The sequence below is a fragment of the Lipotes vexillifer genome, unplaced genomic scaffold (assembly GCF_000442215.2).
Source record: "Lipotes vexillifer unplaced genomic scaffold, Lipotes_vexillifer_v1.1 scaffold37, whole genome shotgun sequence".
NCBI lineage: Eukaryota > Metazoa > Chordata > Mammalia > Artiodactyla > Lipotidae > Lipotes > Lipotes vexillifer.
The window spans coordinates 2,589,716-2,607,074 of NW_006791811.1; the positions used below are offsets into that span (position 1 = coordinate 2,589,716).

At 41.1% G+C, this 17,359-nt stretch overlaps 1 protein-coding gene across 2 annotated transcripts in view; it reads left to right on the plus strand.

The window, feature by feature from the left end:
* The window catches only part of PLD1 (phospholipase D1), a 119,132-nt gene extending 106,894 nt beyond the window's left edge, over window positions 1–12,238 (plus strand). The window contains exons 24-26 of one of the 2 annotated variants that reach the window (XM_007464713.1): window positions 644–797; window positions 10,003–10,120; window positions 11,741–12,238. In XM_007464713.1, the coding sequence (XP_007464775.1) occupies window positions 644–797; window positions 10,003–10,120; window positions 11,741–11,965 (497 nt within the window). In that variant the 3' untranslated portion in view covers window positions 11,966–12,238. The remainder of the gene's footprint in view (window positions 1–643; window positions 798–10,002; window positions 10,121–11,740) is intronic. The other variant, XM_007464714.1, reaches the window with a different exon arrangement.
* Window positions 12,239–17,359: the final 5,121 nt, after the last annotated feature.

Here is a 17,359-nt window from a genome sequence, read left to right on the forward strand (position 1 = left end):
AGCTGGTAAGTGTTCTTGTTTCTTTGTGTGCTTAATGACTATATCAGTTAAAATCCTTTGAGCCACAAGATAGAAAATTCAGCTAGAAGTATATGAAACAATAAGGGAAATGTATTACTTCACATAACAGACAATAAGAAGGTTCTAGGGTTGGCTAGCTCAGTGACTTAAAAGACCTGGAGTCTTTCTTCGTTCTGCTCTGCCATGTTCAACTTGTCTGTTTGTCCCTTGGTTACAAAGTGGCTGCAGCAGCTCCCACAATCATGTCCTCATGCAGCCCTTCAAGCCAGAGTATCCAAAGACTGGAAGTGACACCATCTTGTTCTTCTATCTATTTATAAGAAAGAGAAAAACTTCCTCAGAAGCCCCTGGCAGATTTGCCTTTTGTTGCATTGACTAGAATCATGACAAGTGCCCATTTCTAAGCCAATCACTGGCAAAAACAATGAAATGACCGTGACTGGCCTTAGACTGATCAAGATTTACCCCTGGGTTAGGGAGCACCCTGCCTTCCTAGAGCACAGCATCTCTTGATACCTGAACAAAATTAGGGGTTTTTTAGCAAGGAAGAATTGAGTCTGGAGGGCAAATGAGTGTCTGCCAGAACAAGAAAATTGTTCAGTTTCACTGTTTCTCCTTATAGGCTCTGCCAACATAAACGACCGAAGCATGCTGGGAAAACGGGACAGTGAAATGGCTGTCATTGTGCAGGACGCGGAGACGGTCCCTTCAGTAATGGATGGAAAAGAGTACCAAGCTGGCCACTTCGCCCTAGGACTTCGGCTGCAGTGCTTTCGGTGGGTCTCGGAAGCTGGGTCTCCCTCACATAATCCCGCTGCAGTGGGCAATGGAACCCAGCCCAGCCTCTGGCCCTTAGCACACATGCCATCTCCAGGTTCTTCTCTGTCCAAAACAGCGTGAACCACACCTGTCGTATACAAAATGGCTCTGTGTGGGGCATAAAAATTTCCTGTTTGAACAGCTTTTATTATTTTTATGTGTAGTGGAGAAAACTAGCATTTTAAATCTATTAATTGATTTAGGACCAGGTCAAACCATCTAGTGTCTATTTAAGTTTTTTATAGTGAGTCCATTTTTAGAAATTGAAATAGTTCCAGCGATACAAGGATATGATAAAAATTACTAAAGGAGAAAGTTAGTGACTACTGGTGTTAAATTAAATGTGGAAACTTCATTTCTCAGATTTAAGATGACTCCAGACATGGAAGATTCCTGATCTTCTGCAAGAAGATGTGAATTTTAAACAAACCTGTGGTCCAACAGAGAGAGCACTGGGCTAAGTAGCAGGGGGTGTGTATCCCTAAATAAGTCCTTCATTCAGTTAAGTGTTACTGAGAACTTTCCTGGGCGGGGCTCTAACTGGCCCCATCCCAGCCCCTGTAGTCCAGTCTCAGTTGTCAGAGTGATCCTTCGAGAACCTAACTCAGGTCCTATCACTCCTCTATTCAACCAATCCTCAATGCCTTCTTATCTCTTTTTTTTTTTTTTTTCAAATGGCTTCTTATCTATCTCCTGACCCTCTCCCCCAGCCCACTGAAGACACACTAAGCTCCCCACTGTCTGTGGAACACACCCTGACCACTCTCCCACCTGTAGGCTTTTGCAGGAAGTCCACAATTCTAAGATTCTAGAACTATATTGGCCAGGATGGGATTTCAGTGTGGCCTCTGTGGTGAGATAGAGCCAAGTGTCCCCGATTAAGGGTGATATTTTAAGCTATTTGATGAAAGGCACTGCACAGATACTGTTGTGGTGCTGTTGTTTTAACCCTTCCAGTGTTAATGGTCGCTTCTGAAAACTGGCTCACTTGCAAATGGGCACAAAACCGGCACTTCCCTCCTGCAAATGCTGGCGGCCCTTACCTCCTACCTCACTCCAGACTCTGGCTTTTGAGGACCAAGCTTCAGTTCCAGAGACGTTCCTTAGGCTCCCTCTGCCCCAGGAGCTCAGCAAATCCATCCCTCAAAATTTGCCTGTCAGACCTTCTCACAGTTTTTATTGCTGTATTTATCGCCTTTGTTACTAATTGTTTTGTCAGTAAGGTTTTTGTTTTTGTTTTTTTTTAGACCATTGATATTTTAATTGACTTCTAATGTTAATTTGTTTTGTTTAGCCGGGGAGAGTTTAAGATTAGCAACCCACTGTTAATCAACCCCCCACTGATTGCCTACTGCAGCTCATATAAGGAAACAAATATTTTCTCCTGTAAGCTAGAAATAAATGTCACACCTTTTCAGTTCCATGAGAACTTAAGTATTCTCTTTAAAGGCGTAGCCTCCTTTATAACTTTCTAAATGTATAATAATTATAGAGGGAGAGGGTTCTGATTACAACATATTTTTCATTGTAGAAAATTTGGCAAACAGAAAAGCAATAAGGAAATTAAATTGATCTGTAATCCCCTCACCCAGTGCTAACAATTTTAACATTTGATGTGTATCATTCCACTTTTTTTCTCTATATAAATATTCACTACTGTATTTCTTTTTTTAAGCATAATTAGGATCTTGCAGTTCTACAAAGGCCTTTATTACTTAAATAACGTTACACACACTTTTCCATGTCATTGCATTCTTCTATAACGTTTAGTGGCTGCATTGTATTACATTGTTTGAGCCCGCCATAATTCCTTTAACCAAAACCTCATTGATGGGCAGATTTTTCGCTGATATAAAAAAGTGGGTATGGTTGTAGATAGTATCTTGCTTACCTTCTTAGTTGTTTCCTTAACTAAATCCTAACTATAGGATTTCCAGCCAAAGGAAGTGTGCAATTTCCTTTGCCCTCTGAGTTCTATTATTATCTTTGCCGATTTGTTGGGTTTCAAATGGAATTTCGTTATTTTAATTTGCAATTTGAGGGTTTAAAAATGTATCCATTAGCCATCTGTAATTGTTCTTTTTTTTTTTTTTTTAACATCTTTATTGGGGTATAATTGCTTTACAATGGTGTGTTAGTTTCTGCTTTATAACAGAGTGAGTCAGTTATACATATATATATGTTCCCATATCTCTTCCCTCTTTGTCTCCCTCCCTCCCACCCTCCCTATCCCACCCCTCCAGACGACCACAAAGAACCGAGCCGGTTTCCCTGTGCCATGCGGCTGCTTCCCACTGGCTATCTACCTTACGTTTGTTAGTATATATATGTCCATGTCTCTCTCTCGCCCTAACTAGACTATTCACGTCCTTTGACCATTTTTTGGGAATGTTTCACTTTCTTTTAATGATTTATCAGTAATTTAAGTACATAAGAGCCTAATTTCTTTCTCCCATTTGTTGCAAAGCTGATTTGCCAATTGCCTTTTAATCATATTTAGAGTATTTGGGGGAACCATCAATTCTTTTTTTGCGGCACACGGGCCTCTCACTGTTGTGGCCTCTCCCGTTGTGGAGCACAGGCTCGGGACGCGCAGGCTCAGTGCCCATGGCTCACGGGCCCAGCCGCTCCGCGGCATGTGGGATCTTCCCGGACCGGGGCCCGAACCCGTGTCCCCTGCATCGGCAGGCAGACTCTCAACCACTGCGCCACCAGGGAAGCCCAAAACATCAATTCTTTTTTTAAATTAATTTATTTGTTTTTGGCTGTGTTGGGTCTCCGTTTCTGTGCGAGGGCTTTCTCTAGTTGCGGCGAGCAAGGGCCACTCTTCATCGCGGTGCGCGGGCCTATCACTATCGCGACCTCTTTTGTTGCGGAGCACAGGCTCCAGACGCGCAGGCTCAGTAGTTGTGGCTCATGGGCCTAGTTGCTCCGCGGCATGTGGGATCTTCCCAGACCAGGGCTCGAACCCATGTCCCCTGCATTGGCAGGCAGATTCTCAACCACTGCGCCACCAGGGAAGCCCAACATCAATTCTTATTAATCAAATCTATCAGTTTTTTTCTTTTCCCCCCTTTTTAAAAATATGCTTAGAATAGCTTCCCCAAGATAAAATATTTACTTATATTTTCTTCTAGTGCTCATTTGATATTACTTTTACATTTAACATCTGCAATTTATTTTTATTAATTTTTTAATAAATTTATCTATTTATTTATTTATTTTGGCTGTGCTGGGTCTTTGTTGCTGCACACGGGCTATCTCTAGTTGCGGCGGGCGGGGCCACTCTCCGTTGCAGTGCGTGGGCTTCTCATTGCGGTGGCCTCTCTTGTTGCAGAGCACAGGCTCTAGGCATGTGGGCTTCAGTAGTTGTGGCTTGCGGGCTCTAGAGCACAGGCTCAGTAGTTGTGGTGCATGGGCTCCACGGTATGTGGGATCTTCCCAGACCAGGGCTCGAACCCATGTGCCCTGCATTGGCAGGCGGATTCTTAACCACTGCGCCAACAGGGAAGCCAACATCTGCAATTTATTTTAATGTAAGAAATGAGGTAGGGACTCTAACCCTTTTTCCCAGGCAAACCAACTGATCCAGAACTGCGTGACTGCAGTACTCATTGCCTCTCTAACCTGCAGTGCCTCTTGACGGTGCACCGAATTGCCACATATCCCGACCTATCTGTACTCTCTGCTACATCCTATTGAAAGTCTGTTGCCTTGCATGCCATTATGATACCATTTTAATTATCGTAGATGTGCACTTTAATACTACTTGCTACCATTCCACTTCCCCAAATGAGTATTCTTTTCCAGAATGATCTTGGCTACTCTTATTCATTCTTCCACACGAACTTTAAAATTGTTTATTCAAGTTCTCTCACTAGTTTTTTGATCAGGACTACAGTATATTTATAGATTAATATAAAAAAGAGTTGATGTCTTTATAATATTGAGCCAACCTATTGAGGAACAAGGTATGGACTTCAATTTATTCACATTTTTTTGTTCTTCAATAAAGCTCTAGGGTTTTCATTATTGGAAGCAGAAGTTGTTCTTCAGTGATCATTGAAGTTTTTTGTTGCTGTTCTTTTGGTTTCATGCTGATCCTATGCATTTCATGCTAAGTTTATTCCTAGATGCTTTATTTTTCCTGGCAACTTTCAAACTGTCTTGAAGAGGCAGTTGTTCTTGAACAAGCATTTTCACTTTGCCACAATGGCAGACACAAATAATACATTAAAAAGCACCATGAAAACCTTGTGTTGATTTTAGCTCTTTTTATTAGGGAATATTCTCAAAGATAAATGTGACCTAGAGCAGAGCCATTTTCTCCCTTAAAAAAATGCAACTTCAATCCATTTTCCATCTGGGCTATTTTTGAATAGAAATAGAGAGGCACATTTTGATGTGAAATCAATTCTAAATAGAATCAACCATCAGGGTACTGCACTAAATGTCACAACTGCATGCCAAACAGTTCATTAAGTCCTAGAAAATTATCCATACTTTACAGATGTAACCATCACTCAACAGAAACCATTATCCACACAAGTAGAGCTCAGAATCATTTACAGTGATAGACATGAGGAATGGAAAGAACAGAAACAATTTTCTGCAGTTTTCCTACTGTCCCACTGATGCATAAACAATTAAACATTAAATAATTGACATTATTCACGTCAACATAAAATCAGATTTGTTTTCTCTGAAACCTTACTCCTCTAAAGAACATCCAGAGTATTTCATATTATTTTTACTGTATAAATTTTTTATAATTAAAAAACTGAGAGGGGGGCTTCCCTGGTGGCGCAGTGGTTGAAAGTCCGCCTGCCAATGCAGGGGACAGCCCAGCACAGAACACGTTTTATCTACTAGTTTTTAGAACATTTTTGTAAAATGATTTTGTATGTGTAGGATATGAAGTAGCAGTTTACAAATTACATATTAACTAATAATACATCAGAAGTACCTCTGTAGTAAAATATGAAAAAAAAAAAAAAAAAAAAAAAGACAGGGAAAATAATTTATTACTGAACATTGTCTGTTATAGACTTATTTAAATACTTTTTTCTATACACAGGCTCTTAACTGATAACTTGATAGACACATTGCCTCACCTCCTGTTCTCATTTAAAAGCAAAGTCATAGAAATATTCTTTCAGCTCTGTTTTCAGTTGGTTAGATGCCACCCAAATCAAAGGCATTACTATAATTGAATTATTGTTATAACTTGCACTGTCCTTCAAATTTGGCATGGTTAAATTTTGCTTTGGTTCTTAAGGAGCGGCAGCATCTAGGTGCAAACATCATCCTTTAGAACCTTTTTGAAAGTTATTCCTATATAGTCTGAGGGAGACATTATTTGAAGTGGAAATAGAATTTTGAGGTTATAAAACTCTAGGAATCCTAGTGAGCCCAGGTGCCAGATCCATTTATTTTATTTTTTTTTTTTATTTTTTTTTTTTTTATTTTTATTTTTTGCGGTACGTGGGCCTCTCACTGTTGTGGCCTCTCCCGTTGCGGAGCACAGGCTCCGGACGCGCAGGCTCAGCGGCCATGGCTCACGGGCCCAGCCGCTCCGCAGCATGCGGTATCTTCCCGGACCGGGGCACGAACCCGTGTCCCCTGCATCGGCAGGCGGACTCTCAACCACTGCGCCACCAGGGAAGCCCAGCCAGATCCATTTATTTTAGAAAATTTTTATATAGTAGAAAAAGTGAAGACTAAAACTAAAATGTGATGCCCTTTTATTCCTATAAGCCTGGCTGAGCCTTTTCAGGAGTTGGTAATATTGGAGTTGACTGGGGAGAACACACATGGTTAATAGCATGTGTGTTGGAACAGCCTTTCTTGAAGTAGATTTTGCAAATTGTTTTTTTTTTTTTTTTTTTCTCACTGCTGTGGCCTCTCCCGTTGCGGAGCACAGGCTCCGGACGCACAGGCTCAGCGGCCATGGCTCACGGGCCCAGCCGCTCCGCACAGCATGTGGGATCTTCCCGGACCGGGGCACAAACCCATGTCCCCTGCATCGGCAGGCGGACTCTCAACCGCTGCGCCACCAGGGAAACCCTTTGCAAATTGTTTGATCCAGGATTTTAATTCTTAAATTTCTCCTAGTGAAATAATCATAGAAATTCACAAAGTATTATATATGATGAATAAATTATGTTCATTATAGCACTGTTTATAATAATGGAAAACTGGAAACAACCCAAAAGGTCATAATAAAATAGCTGGTTAAATAAAATTTCACATAATGGGAAATTCTGCAGCCATTAAAAACGATGATGTAAATCTACACATTTAAATACAAAGAGGGTAACAATATTATGACCTGCACCCTGTTAAATCCAATGGTCAATTCTCATCTGAATTTGACTCCGTGTGGTTCCAGGATACCCATCCTCTGGCTTCTCTGCAGCCTCACTGGCTGCTCCTTCTCTCCCCTACTGTTGAGGTGCACTGGTCCTCTTCTCTCTCTATACTCACTACTTTGGTAAAGTCAGTTAAAGTCTCATGGCTTTATGAGTATACATATGTGGACAATTCTCAAGTGTGCATCTCCAGCCAGACCTTCTCTCCCAAACTCCAGATTCTTTTATCCAGCTGCCTACTTAGCATCACCACTTGTATATTTAATAGATGTCCCAGCAGGTTCAAAACTGAATGCCTGGTCTTCTCCCACTAACTGGCTCTACCCACAGAATTCCCCATCTCAGCTAATGGCAACTACAGTCTTCTGTTTGCTCAAGGCAAAGCCCTTTTAGTCATCCTGATGGCTCACTTTTTCTCACACCCTGTGTCCACTGGGTCAGTGAAATCTGATCTCTCCACCTTCCTGTCCACCACCCGAGCCACCAGGATCTCCCACCGAGATCACTGCAGTGACTCCTAACTGACCTCCCTGTTTCAATCCTTGCCCTGCAGGGCCTATTCTCAATCCAGCAGCCATCTGTTAAGATTTAAGTCAGATCCTGTCACTCCTTGCTCCAGTGTCAGCAGTATGTCCCAATTTCATGCAATGTAAAAGCCAAAGTCCTTCTGAGACCCATTTCCCCACTTTTCTTTCTTTCTTTCTTTAAATAAATTTATTTATTTAGTTAGTTAGTTATTTTTGGTTGCGTTGGGTCTTGGCTGCTGCACGTGGGCTTTCTCTAGTTGCAAAGAGCAGGGGCTACTCTCCGTTGCGGTGCACAGGCTTCTCATTGCAGTGGCTTCTCTTGTTGCGGAGCGCGGGCGCTAGGCATGCGGGCTTCAGTAGTTGCAGCACGCGGGCTCAGTAGTTGTGGCTCACGGGCTCTAGAGAGCAGGCTCAGTATTTGTGGCACACGGGCTTAGTTGTTCCGCGGCATGTAGGATCTTTGCAGACCAGGGATGGAACCCGTGTCCCCTGCATTGGCAGGCGGATTCTTAACCACTGCGCCACCAGGGAAGTCTCCCCACTTTTATTTCCAATGTAACACAAGCCTTTTTGGTATTCCTTGCACCTACCAGGCATGTGAGCAAAGAGCTTTGGACTCAGTTTCAATTCTAGCTCTATTAATAGAATGCCTCCAACCTTTTGTTTCCCATTTGCAAAATGGGAATCCTGTACCATCTGCCTCCCAGGATTAAGATGGAAGTGCTTTTTAACATTCAGACTTTATGTAGGTACCAGCACTTTTATAATTTTCACATATGACCTCTAAAACTTGTCTTGCTTTGCTTGAGAATTTCTTATTATTTCTAGTCCTCTGTTTATATTTGATCAATTCAAACAATCTACTGTATGGCTTCTTTTATACCAGGTACTCTGGGGGTATGAGAATAGCCAGGTCATGTTCTCTTAAAGAATTTACATGCTAGAAGTGGGAGATGGGCCTATTAAAAGCAAAAAGTGCATGAAGCGTTGCAGGTGCTCTGATAAAAACAAAGCACAGATGAAGCACAGTGAGGGCGACAAAGGAAGAAATCAGATCTCTCAGGATTGACGGGGAGAAATGGGAGAAGGGAGAAAGGGAGCCATAAAAAGTTTTATAGAGGTGACCTTGTACTGAATCCTGAAAGATGGTAGGTAAGGTTAGGCAAACAGGTAGGGAAGGGAAAAGCCTCCCCGACTACTCCCATCTCACACTCTTAAAGCACACCTGGTATTTACCACATTTTAATTAATTCCTTTTGAGGGTGATTCTTTATTCATTGTTGATCTCACCCACCAAGTATAACTGCACCCAGAGAGGCTCCGTGTCTTTCATATTCATTTCTGTACCCTAGAGTTCAGCATAGTTCTTGGCCCAAGGGAGGGAAGAAGGGAGGAAGGGAGGAAGGGAGGAAGGCGTGGGGAGGGAGGAAGGAAAGTCAAGTCTTGGTTAAGAGGACAGGTTTGGGAGTCAGGTGGTCCTGGTTGGAGTCCCAGATATACAGTTTGCTAGCTGTATGACCTTGAAAGAGTTACTTGACCTCTCTGTGCCTTAGTTCCCTTTTTTTTTTTTTAACCTGTTGATCTATTTATTTATTTGGTTGCACTGGGTCTTGTTGCAGCAGGTGGGCTCCTTAGTTGCGGCTCATGGGCTCCTTAGTTGTGGCATGTGGACTCTTAGTTGCAGCATGCATATGGGATCTAGTTCCCAGACCAGGGATCGAACCCGGGCCCCCTGCATTGGAAGCTCAGAGTCTTAACCACTGTGCCACCAGGGAAGTCCCCTTAGTTCCCTTTTCAGTTAAAGGAAAATAATAATACTTGCTTCTTTTGTTTTTACTATTCTTTTACTTTTTTTTTTTTAATAGCTGCTTCTTCATAAGGCTGTTGAGGATTTACTGAGATTGTTTTTGGAAAGGCTCAGCACGTTGAAAGGCACATGCTTTGAATACTAATCCTATCCTCCAAGGTTCTCACCCTCTTAGGCCAAATTACAAGAACTCTCTTAGAGCAAAATGAAGGTGTTTCTCTGTCTCAAACATCATAACAACTTAGGCTTTTCTGTTTTGTTTTGTTTTGTTTTGCAACTTGGCTTTTTTATATATAGACACACAGACACACACTTAGTCTTAATGGCTTCCTTTGATTTCCTTAAAAAAAAGAGGACTTCTGTGGTTGAGTGTCTGAATTGCTGTACCATTAGAAACAGTGCCTGCAGCAAACTGCTTTGTCTCATTTACTCATTTTGGAGGACACTTGTATTTCAGGGTTGTCCTCGGCTATCTTTCTGACCCTAGTGAAGACATTCAGGATCCAGTGAGTGACAAATTCTTCAAGGAGGTGTGGGTTTCAACGGCAGCTCGAAATGCTACAATTTATGATAAGGTGAGGTTCACATATCCTGCTCCTTTTTTAATTGAATCACATCACAAAAGCACATAATTATTTCTGCATATTATTGGCACAGTGTATTCTTAATGAGTGTAAGAAACCAATACACCTCCAAGGTATAATAAAATACTTTTTGGTAGACATTAAAAAAACAGAGTCAAAAAGAGGCGTGGATTATTGTTTAGAAGAGACTTTAGTGGCATTCTGGTCTCAGAGTCCAGAATCCCATCATAAGCATCCTTAGCAGGTGGTTACCCAGCCTTTATACATGTCTAGTGACAAAGAGAAAAGAGGCAGATGGGATCAAAAAATGAGTCAGACTTGGGTTCAGCCCAGCTCACACAGTTGCTGGTGATATAACTATGTGTATAGTAATTTGATGTTCTGAGCCTTCCTTTCTTTCCTCTCCTATAAGTTGGGAGGAACATTCACCAGGTGGTCGTGAGGATAAAGAACAGTCTATTAAATAAAGAACAGTCTATTAAATGTATTTAGCACATAGTACATATAGTAAATGGTGTCCATCCTAATGATGAAGCTTATTAATAATGAGAAACTTCCCCATTTGGACAGCTCTAATTTTGGAAAGGTGTTTTAAAACCAACTTCGTTTGTTAGGGAGGCTAAATGCATCTTCTGGTAAGTTCCATCCATTGGTGACGATAAAGAGTGTACAAGAGTTGAGTCACCCGACACTGAAACAGGTTACATCGTGAAGTAGCCAGCATTCCATCATAGAAAATATTCAAGCTGAGTTCCACTGACCATCTATTATAAACTGGGTGAGAGTGCAGTCTTCTTCTGACTTCCAGAGTCCCCTCGGCACAGAAAATTCATCATTTCTAATGAAACATGGCAACTATCTACATAGCCTTATTTCATACTGAGACCTCAAGGCCATGATCAAATAGGTTGTGTGCATGGAGTCTTTTCAAATGTAATTTTTAAAAGCCTAGTTTGGATCCTGGATTGGGAGGAATAACAGCTATAGAAGACATTTTGGGAATAATCGGATAAATCTGAAAATGGACCATATCTTAAATAACATAGAATTGATTTTCTGAGGTGTGGGAATTGTATTGTGGTTATATAGGCACATGTCCTTATTCTTAAGAAAGACATGCTGAAATATTGAGGTGTGAAGTGTTGTGATGTGTGAAACTTATTTTCAGTTAGCAATATACATGCACAATTGATAGCTTTAAGTACAGGTACAGATATAAACATTTTTCAAAATTAAAAAGTTAGAGAAACTATAATACACAATTTTCCTTTTAGACCAGAACCTCCAGTGAAATTCAGGGGTGATTATTATCCAAAAAGAAAGGTATCACCCATGAAACTCCTTACCACTAGCTTGACTTTATCCTGAGGTCAATCATTTATGTAGATCAGATATAGGATCTGTGTTGATTTTTTTTTTTTGAAGGAAGCAAATCTAGCACTCTCTTTGTAGCAAATAAAAGAAGCAACCCTTCAATCAGGTCTGCGCTGTAACATAAAACTAATTAATATGTGTTTCATAAAACAAAGGTTTTGTCCGTCGGAATGAGTATTTTCAGTAAAGGGGATACGCTTTCCTTTAAACCTATCACTCAGTTTCCTATTTAATTAGGTGTTCCGGTGCCTTCCCAATGATGAAGTACACAATTTAATTCAGCTGAGATACTTTATAAGCAAGCCCATTTTAGCAAAGGAAGATCCCATTAGAGCTGAGGAAGAACTGAAAAAGATCCGTGGGTTCTTGGTACAATTCCCCTTTTACTTCCTGTCTGAAGAAAACCTACTGCCTTCTGTTGGAACCAAAGAAGCCATGGTGCCCACCGAGGTTTGGACTTAAGAGTCATACTTGTTTGCAACTCAAAGACTTCCACCCTGAAGAGTACATGTCACACAGTGACTTTCTGGAGACCTAACAGCCATAGCCGGACCCAGTGCCTCTTGTATCCAACCCTTGGACCCTTTGGGTTGGCTGGGAAGGACTGTAGTCATACTGATATAAGGACAGTGAAAATCAGCAGGGCTTTATAATTCCTCCTGCCTATCTCTGTGGAAAAAGGACTGTATTCTTAGGTAGCATATACCCAGCAGCTTAAACACATACTAAAATTCCATGATGTATATACCAAACTGCATTTTCTTTGCTAAAAAGAATTTACCTGTCACTGTGATCTACTTTGCCAAAAGTTGTCTGAACCTCCTTATTTTTCTCTGACCCTCACTTATGCAATTGATGTCTGCTGGACCTGTCTTCCTCTCATAGTCCATACAGGCTCTGTTTGAGGTATTGTCTATTGCTAGAAGATGTTGTGATGCTGCTTCAAGGTTATTTAAGGTTACATGGGTTGCTCCTGCCCCTGCCCTTCTGGCCCCGGAGTAGTCGTGTGCACCCAGCCAAGGATGTGGTCCTTATTCCTTTCCAGTGACTGAAAGGACAGGACAGACCTTAGTCTACACAACAGCCCATGTTAGGCACTTGTGACAACATTGACAGCATGTATGTTGACACCACAGATCAACAGGAAGAAATTAAATTCGGTTATTAAGGCAGAGATTTCACTTTGCCTCCAAAGGCATTGACAAGATGTGTCCTTTTGATAGGGCCCACCCTATCAGATTTGAAAACGTGTAGGATATTTGATTACACAGCAACGGATAAAACTCAAAGACACAGCATGCAGCCTCCAGCAATCTTCAACCTTTTGGTGGGAATCTGATCCAGATAAGAAAAGAAGATTTCTTACAGTCCTGTAAAATTTCCTGTCATCCTTAGCTGCTGGATTGATTGAAATTTGAGTTTCTACATTTCAAAGTCAAACCAATGAATACAGCTTGTCTTTCAAGAGAATCAGGGGCTTCATAACTCATGCCAAGTCAAGGAGTATGAACCTAACCTTATTTGACATTCAGCTCGCCAGCTATGTTACCTTCTTTAAGAAAAATTGTTTGCAAAATGCATACAACTTCACTTGCGTTATTAAATATACATTAACATTCCACCATGGTTCCAAAAAGGTTAGGATTATTTTTTAATTCACATTATCCTAGTCTGTGAATTGTTCTGGAAACCCATTTCTCCTTTTTGGAAGTTAGTGTACATACCCTTTGGTACCCCATAGCTCTAATTTTTTTTTTTTTTTCGCGGTACGCCTGCCTCTCACTGTTGTGGCCTCTCCCGTTGCGGAGCACAGGCTCCGGATGCACAGGCTCAGCAGCCATGCCCCACGGGCCATGCCGCTCCGCGGCATGTGGGATCTTCCCGGACCGGGACACGAACCCCTGTCCCCTGAATCGGCAGGCGGACTCTCAACCACTGCACCACCAGGGAAGCCCCCCCATGGCTCTAATTTTATTAAGCAGAACTATTCTTACAACCTAAAGAACTAATGTGGGTTCCCAGTGGGCCTGAGGCCATAAAACATGGTGTAGGTGCAATGATTACACCTCTATGGATTACCTGGACAGACTCTCATCCAAAGGAGTAAGGACCCACTCCCTATTTTCCTAGAACTGATAGTCCAGTGGAAAAGGTTAAACAGGAGCACAAAGTCTGTGAACTAGGTTAGTAGGAGAGAGACAGTGTCACACCCAGGAGGGTTTTACAAATGAGGTGGAACTATGTAACCAACAATGGAAATGAATATGCTTTTATGGTGGCTTGAAGATAGTAAAATGACTTCATTCTATAGCAGTTGTAAATAAGACATTTGCTATTTATGAAGTTTAGATTGGCATTTAAAGTGTTGAGTGTATGTGGAATACCTAAGGATTTTTTCATATTTTCTTTTAAAATTTTTTAAAAATGTAGAACAGTCAACAAACTGGCTCTTGAAAGGGCCCTTTCTCTTAAAAAAAAAGGCACTTAATCCAACCTCTGCCCATTTTATAGCTGAGGAAACTGAGACCCAGGTTAATTGAAGGACTCACTGAAGTTTACCCTTTAGGACCAGTGACATCGTTGGTCCATTACTGGCCTCTCCTTTCACTCATCACAGCCCCGAAAGGAGGAGATGCAGTAAATAGATTTCAGACAGGATGTCTCTAAGCTATTCTGAACCCTGTGATATTATGTATTTATGTGCTTGTCTGTCTCCCCCTACTAGAATGTAAGCTCCATGGGGCAGGGACTTTCCTGTGTTTTGTTCTTAGTGTATCCCCCAAGCCTGAAACAGTGCCTGGCTCATAGGAGGTGCTCAGTACGTGTTTGTCGGATGAATAAAGGAGTTGGAGAGCTAGTGAAATGAAAAACTTACGGAGTCTCAGACAAGAAATCTTCCTGCTGTTGCTAAAGAGACTGTTAGCAAGTTTCTTTTCTACTGCATCCTCTTAAAGGCAAGATGCTCATCTGCAAAGAGAAGGGCTGCAAGATTTATTTGGGTGGATTTTATGGAAAATTCAGTGCCATAATTGCCTGCTTTGCAGTAGCAGTTTACATAGTGCAGCATTCTGCAAAAATTGCATGGGCCGTGGACACAGGATATACCATATGGCCTAATTACCCATCATTCTCTGGCACCATTGCTACCTAATAGAAGTTCAGATAATTTATCTTTAACATCGCAATGTCTGACATAAACATTAAAATGCAAGAGATTCAGTCTTGAAAAGCTATTTTGAATCTGTTCAGCATTTTAAATTGACTATAATCTTTTGAAATGCCTATATGTGCTGTACCTGACACTCTGATAATCTCTGTAATAATTTTTGCTTTCTAGAAGGAAAAATTCTATGATTATAAGAAGTGAAGGGTAGAAAGTGGTCATGGCCTTTTAAAGCTATTCAGATTGGCCAAGCTTAGTGGTTGGAGGATACTAAACACAGCAGGTCGGGTTCAGGCATTTGCTCTGGAGCAAGTGTCCACTCAGGGACTCACCCTCCAGTGGGATGGCCTTCATTCTCAGCTGTAATGCATCACAGAGAGCTGGTCATTAGATAACTGAGTGACATATTGTAAAACAAAACATTGGTTATATTTTAATAGCACGTTTGGAAGAAAATTTTGTCTCTAGGTAGTCAAAACCAGAAGCAGTCAATCTCTTATGTAATAACTTGGGAAATTGTAACATATTGTGAATTAACAGTCTTCCAGGTGAAGGCAGTAAGCCAGGAAGTCTTTTTGCAGATATAAGACAACAGGCAGAACAGATTTTATATCATGGAGATCCTGCACGTCTTTCTGCCCCTCCTCATTCCTTATTCCTTCAACCTCTTTCCCCAACCAGAGCCCTTCCGTGTTATGGAAACCATTTTAGAGGACAAGAAAAAGCTTTCTGGGAAAAAAACAACATTAGGCATCTAAAATAAATCTTCAGTTTAACTCACACTTTTAAGTGATTGACAAAATATTATCATTTTTCAACAGAGGTAGTGGTTCTTTTTAGCATCTCTGATCTGATGTGGCACTTGAGCACTTTCAGATGCCGGTCACCCTCTGGAGAGGGGCTAAAGAGGGCCCGTCATGTCTTCTCATCCCTCTCAATTCTCCCATGTATGAAAAGTGCGCAAACGCTAAAGGATTTTCAGTGTGCTTAGGAATACAATTTTATTTCCTTAGAAGATCCTCTGAAGTCAATTACTACTGGCAACTTGGAGGTTTAAAATGGGTTTTACCAGGCATAGGCCTTGAGAAATTCTTGAATCTAGAAATTCACTGGAAAAGGAATCCATTGCCCTCTATCCAAAAGTTGCAGGTGAAGAATCAATGGATTCGCATTATGTTTAGGGGGAGGCAGATGCCACAGTATGATTCCTAGTGGCATTTAATTCACATGTGATATATTATTGGCTTTGACTGCATATTGGAAGGATTCATTAAAGGAAACAAAAATTCTTTGGCTTAATTTATTATAGGTTATTTTCTTTTTTCCTTTATACCAGTATTAAATTTTAACTTAAAAACAAAAAGTAATCTAAGTAAGGTAAATGGAAATTTGTCACACTAATCACTTTAAACTTTTAAGTTTTAAAATCAGAGACTGGGATTGCAATCCAACCAAAATGCAGACTTAATTACACTTTCCTATTCCCTAGCAGCTATAATTGTTTGCTTTATTCTAGATAAACGCACGTAAGTGAATGTTGTACTAGCTCTGCTCAGCACTAGGAAATGTAACATCATGCTCTCCTAATGTATATTCCACTTGGATTCTTCACATAAAATTGTCCGAGTCAAAGGTACTGATATTCTCAACCATCCTAAAAATTCAAACCAAAGTATTGCAGTTGGAGCACGTCTCTGATGCAAAAACCAGATACTTGCTGGTGAACATCCATCCATTCAGAATATTCAGATATTCTGGACAGAGCTCAGGCCCTAGCCTCACCCTTATGGCAGGCTTTGGCAAACTAAGGCTGGGCCACCTGTTTTTGTAAATAAAGTTTTATTTGAATGTAGCCATGTCCATTTGTTTACATGCCTCATTACCAAATGAGCTGCAAATCTGAGAATACTTGCCGTCCTTAAGAAACGTTTACTGATCCTTCCTCTAGAGAGAGCAAAGAATGTCCCATTAGGGTACCTCAACCAAACAGATTTGGGTGAGTTCTAATCTCTTCCATAAGCAAGGTTTTCAACTCTCCATATCCCAGAGCCCAGCATTCTACAATAGATTTATTCTAACAAGGTCAAGTCCTTTCAAGAATGAAAAATCACATGTTTTTTTGTTCTGAAAAAGTTTTTGTCAACTAAAGCAATCTTCTCCCAGCTGAGCACTCATATGGAAGCGTGGTTGATAATGTTTGTAACTGAAGTGTTAAATGAGGACAGATAGGCCTAACGATTTGTATTCAGAATGACAATTGTGAACTCAAGAAACTCAGTCTCCCTGGATTTTCCTTCTGGGAAGCCTTGGAAATGATACGTGTATCCGTTCTCTGCCTCACAGTCAATGCTTTTGATGCCAAGTCCCTTAACTGCTTTTTTTAATGTAAATATTCATTAATTAAACAATTAAAAGTGTGCAGTTGGCCGTGTCCATCTACTTGAAAAGGAGATTCCTCATTCTGCGCATGGGGTTTTTACAGCCAGCGCACTGTAGGTCTGAGCTCGAGACAGTAACCTGTGCCTTTGGAGCAGATGTCAGAGCCCCAGCGTCCCCTGCTGCCCCCAGTCTTCTCACAAACTTCATGCACACATCTCAGCAGCACCCAGAAAGAGAAGGAGACAGAAGTCCCCTTTTGCCCCCTCCTCAACCAGTCACTACCTATTCCCTGAAAGGCAATCACTTTCCCCAGT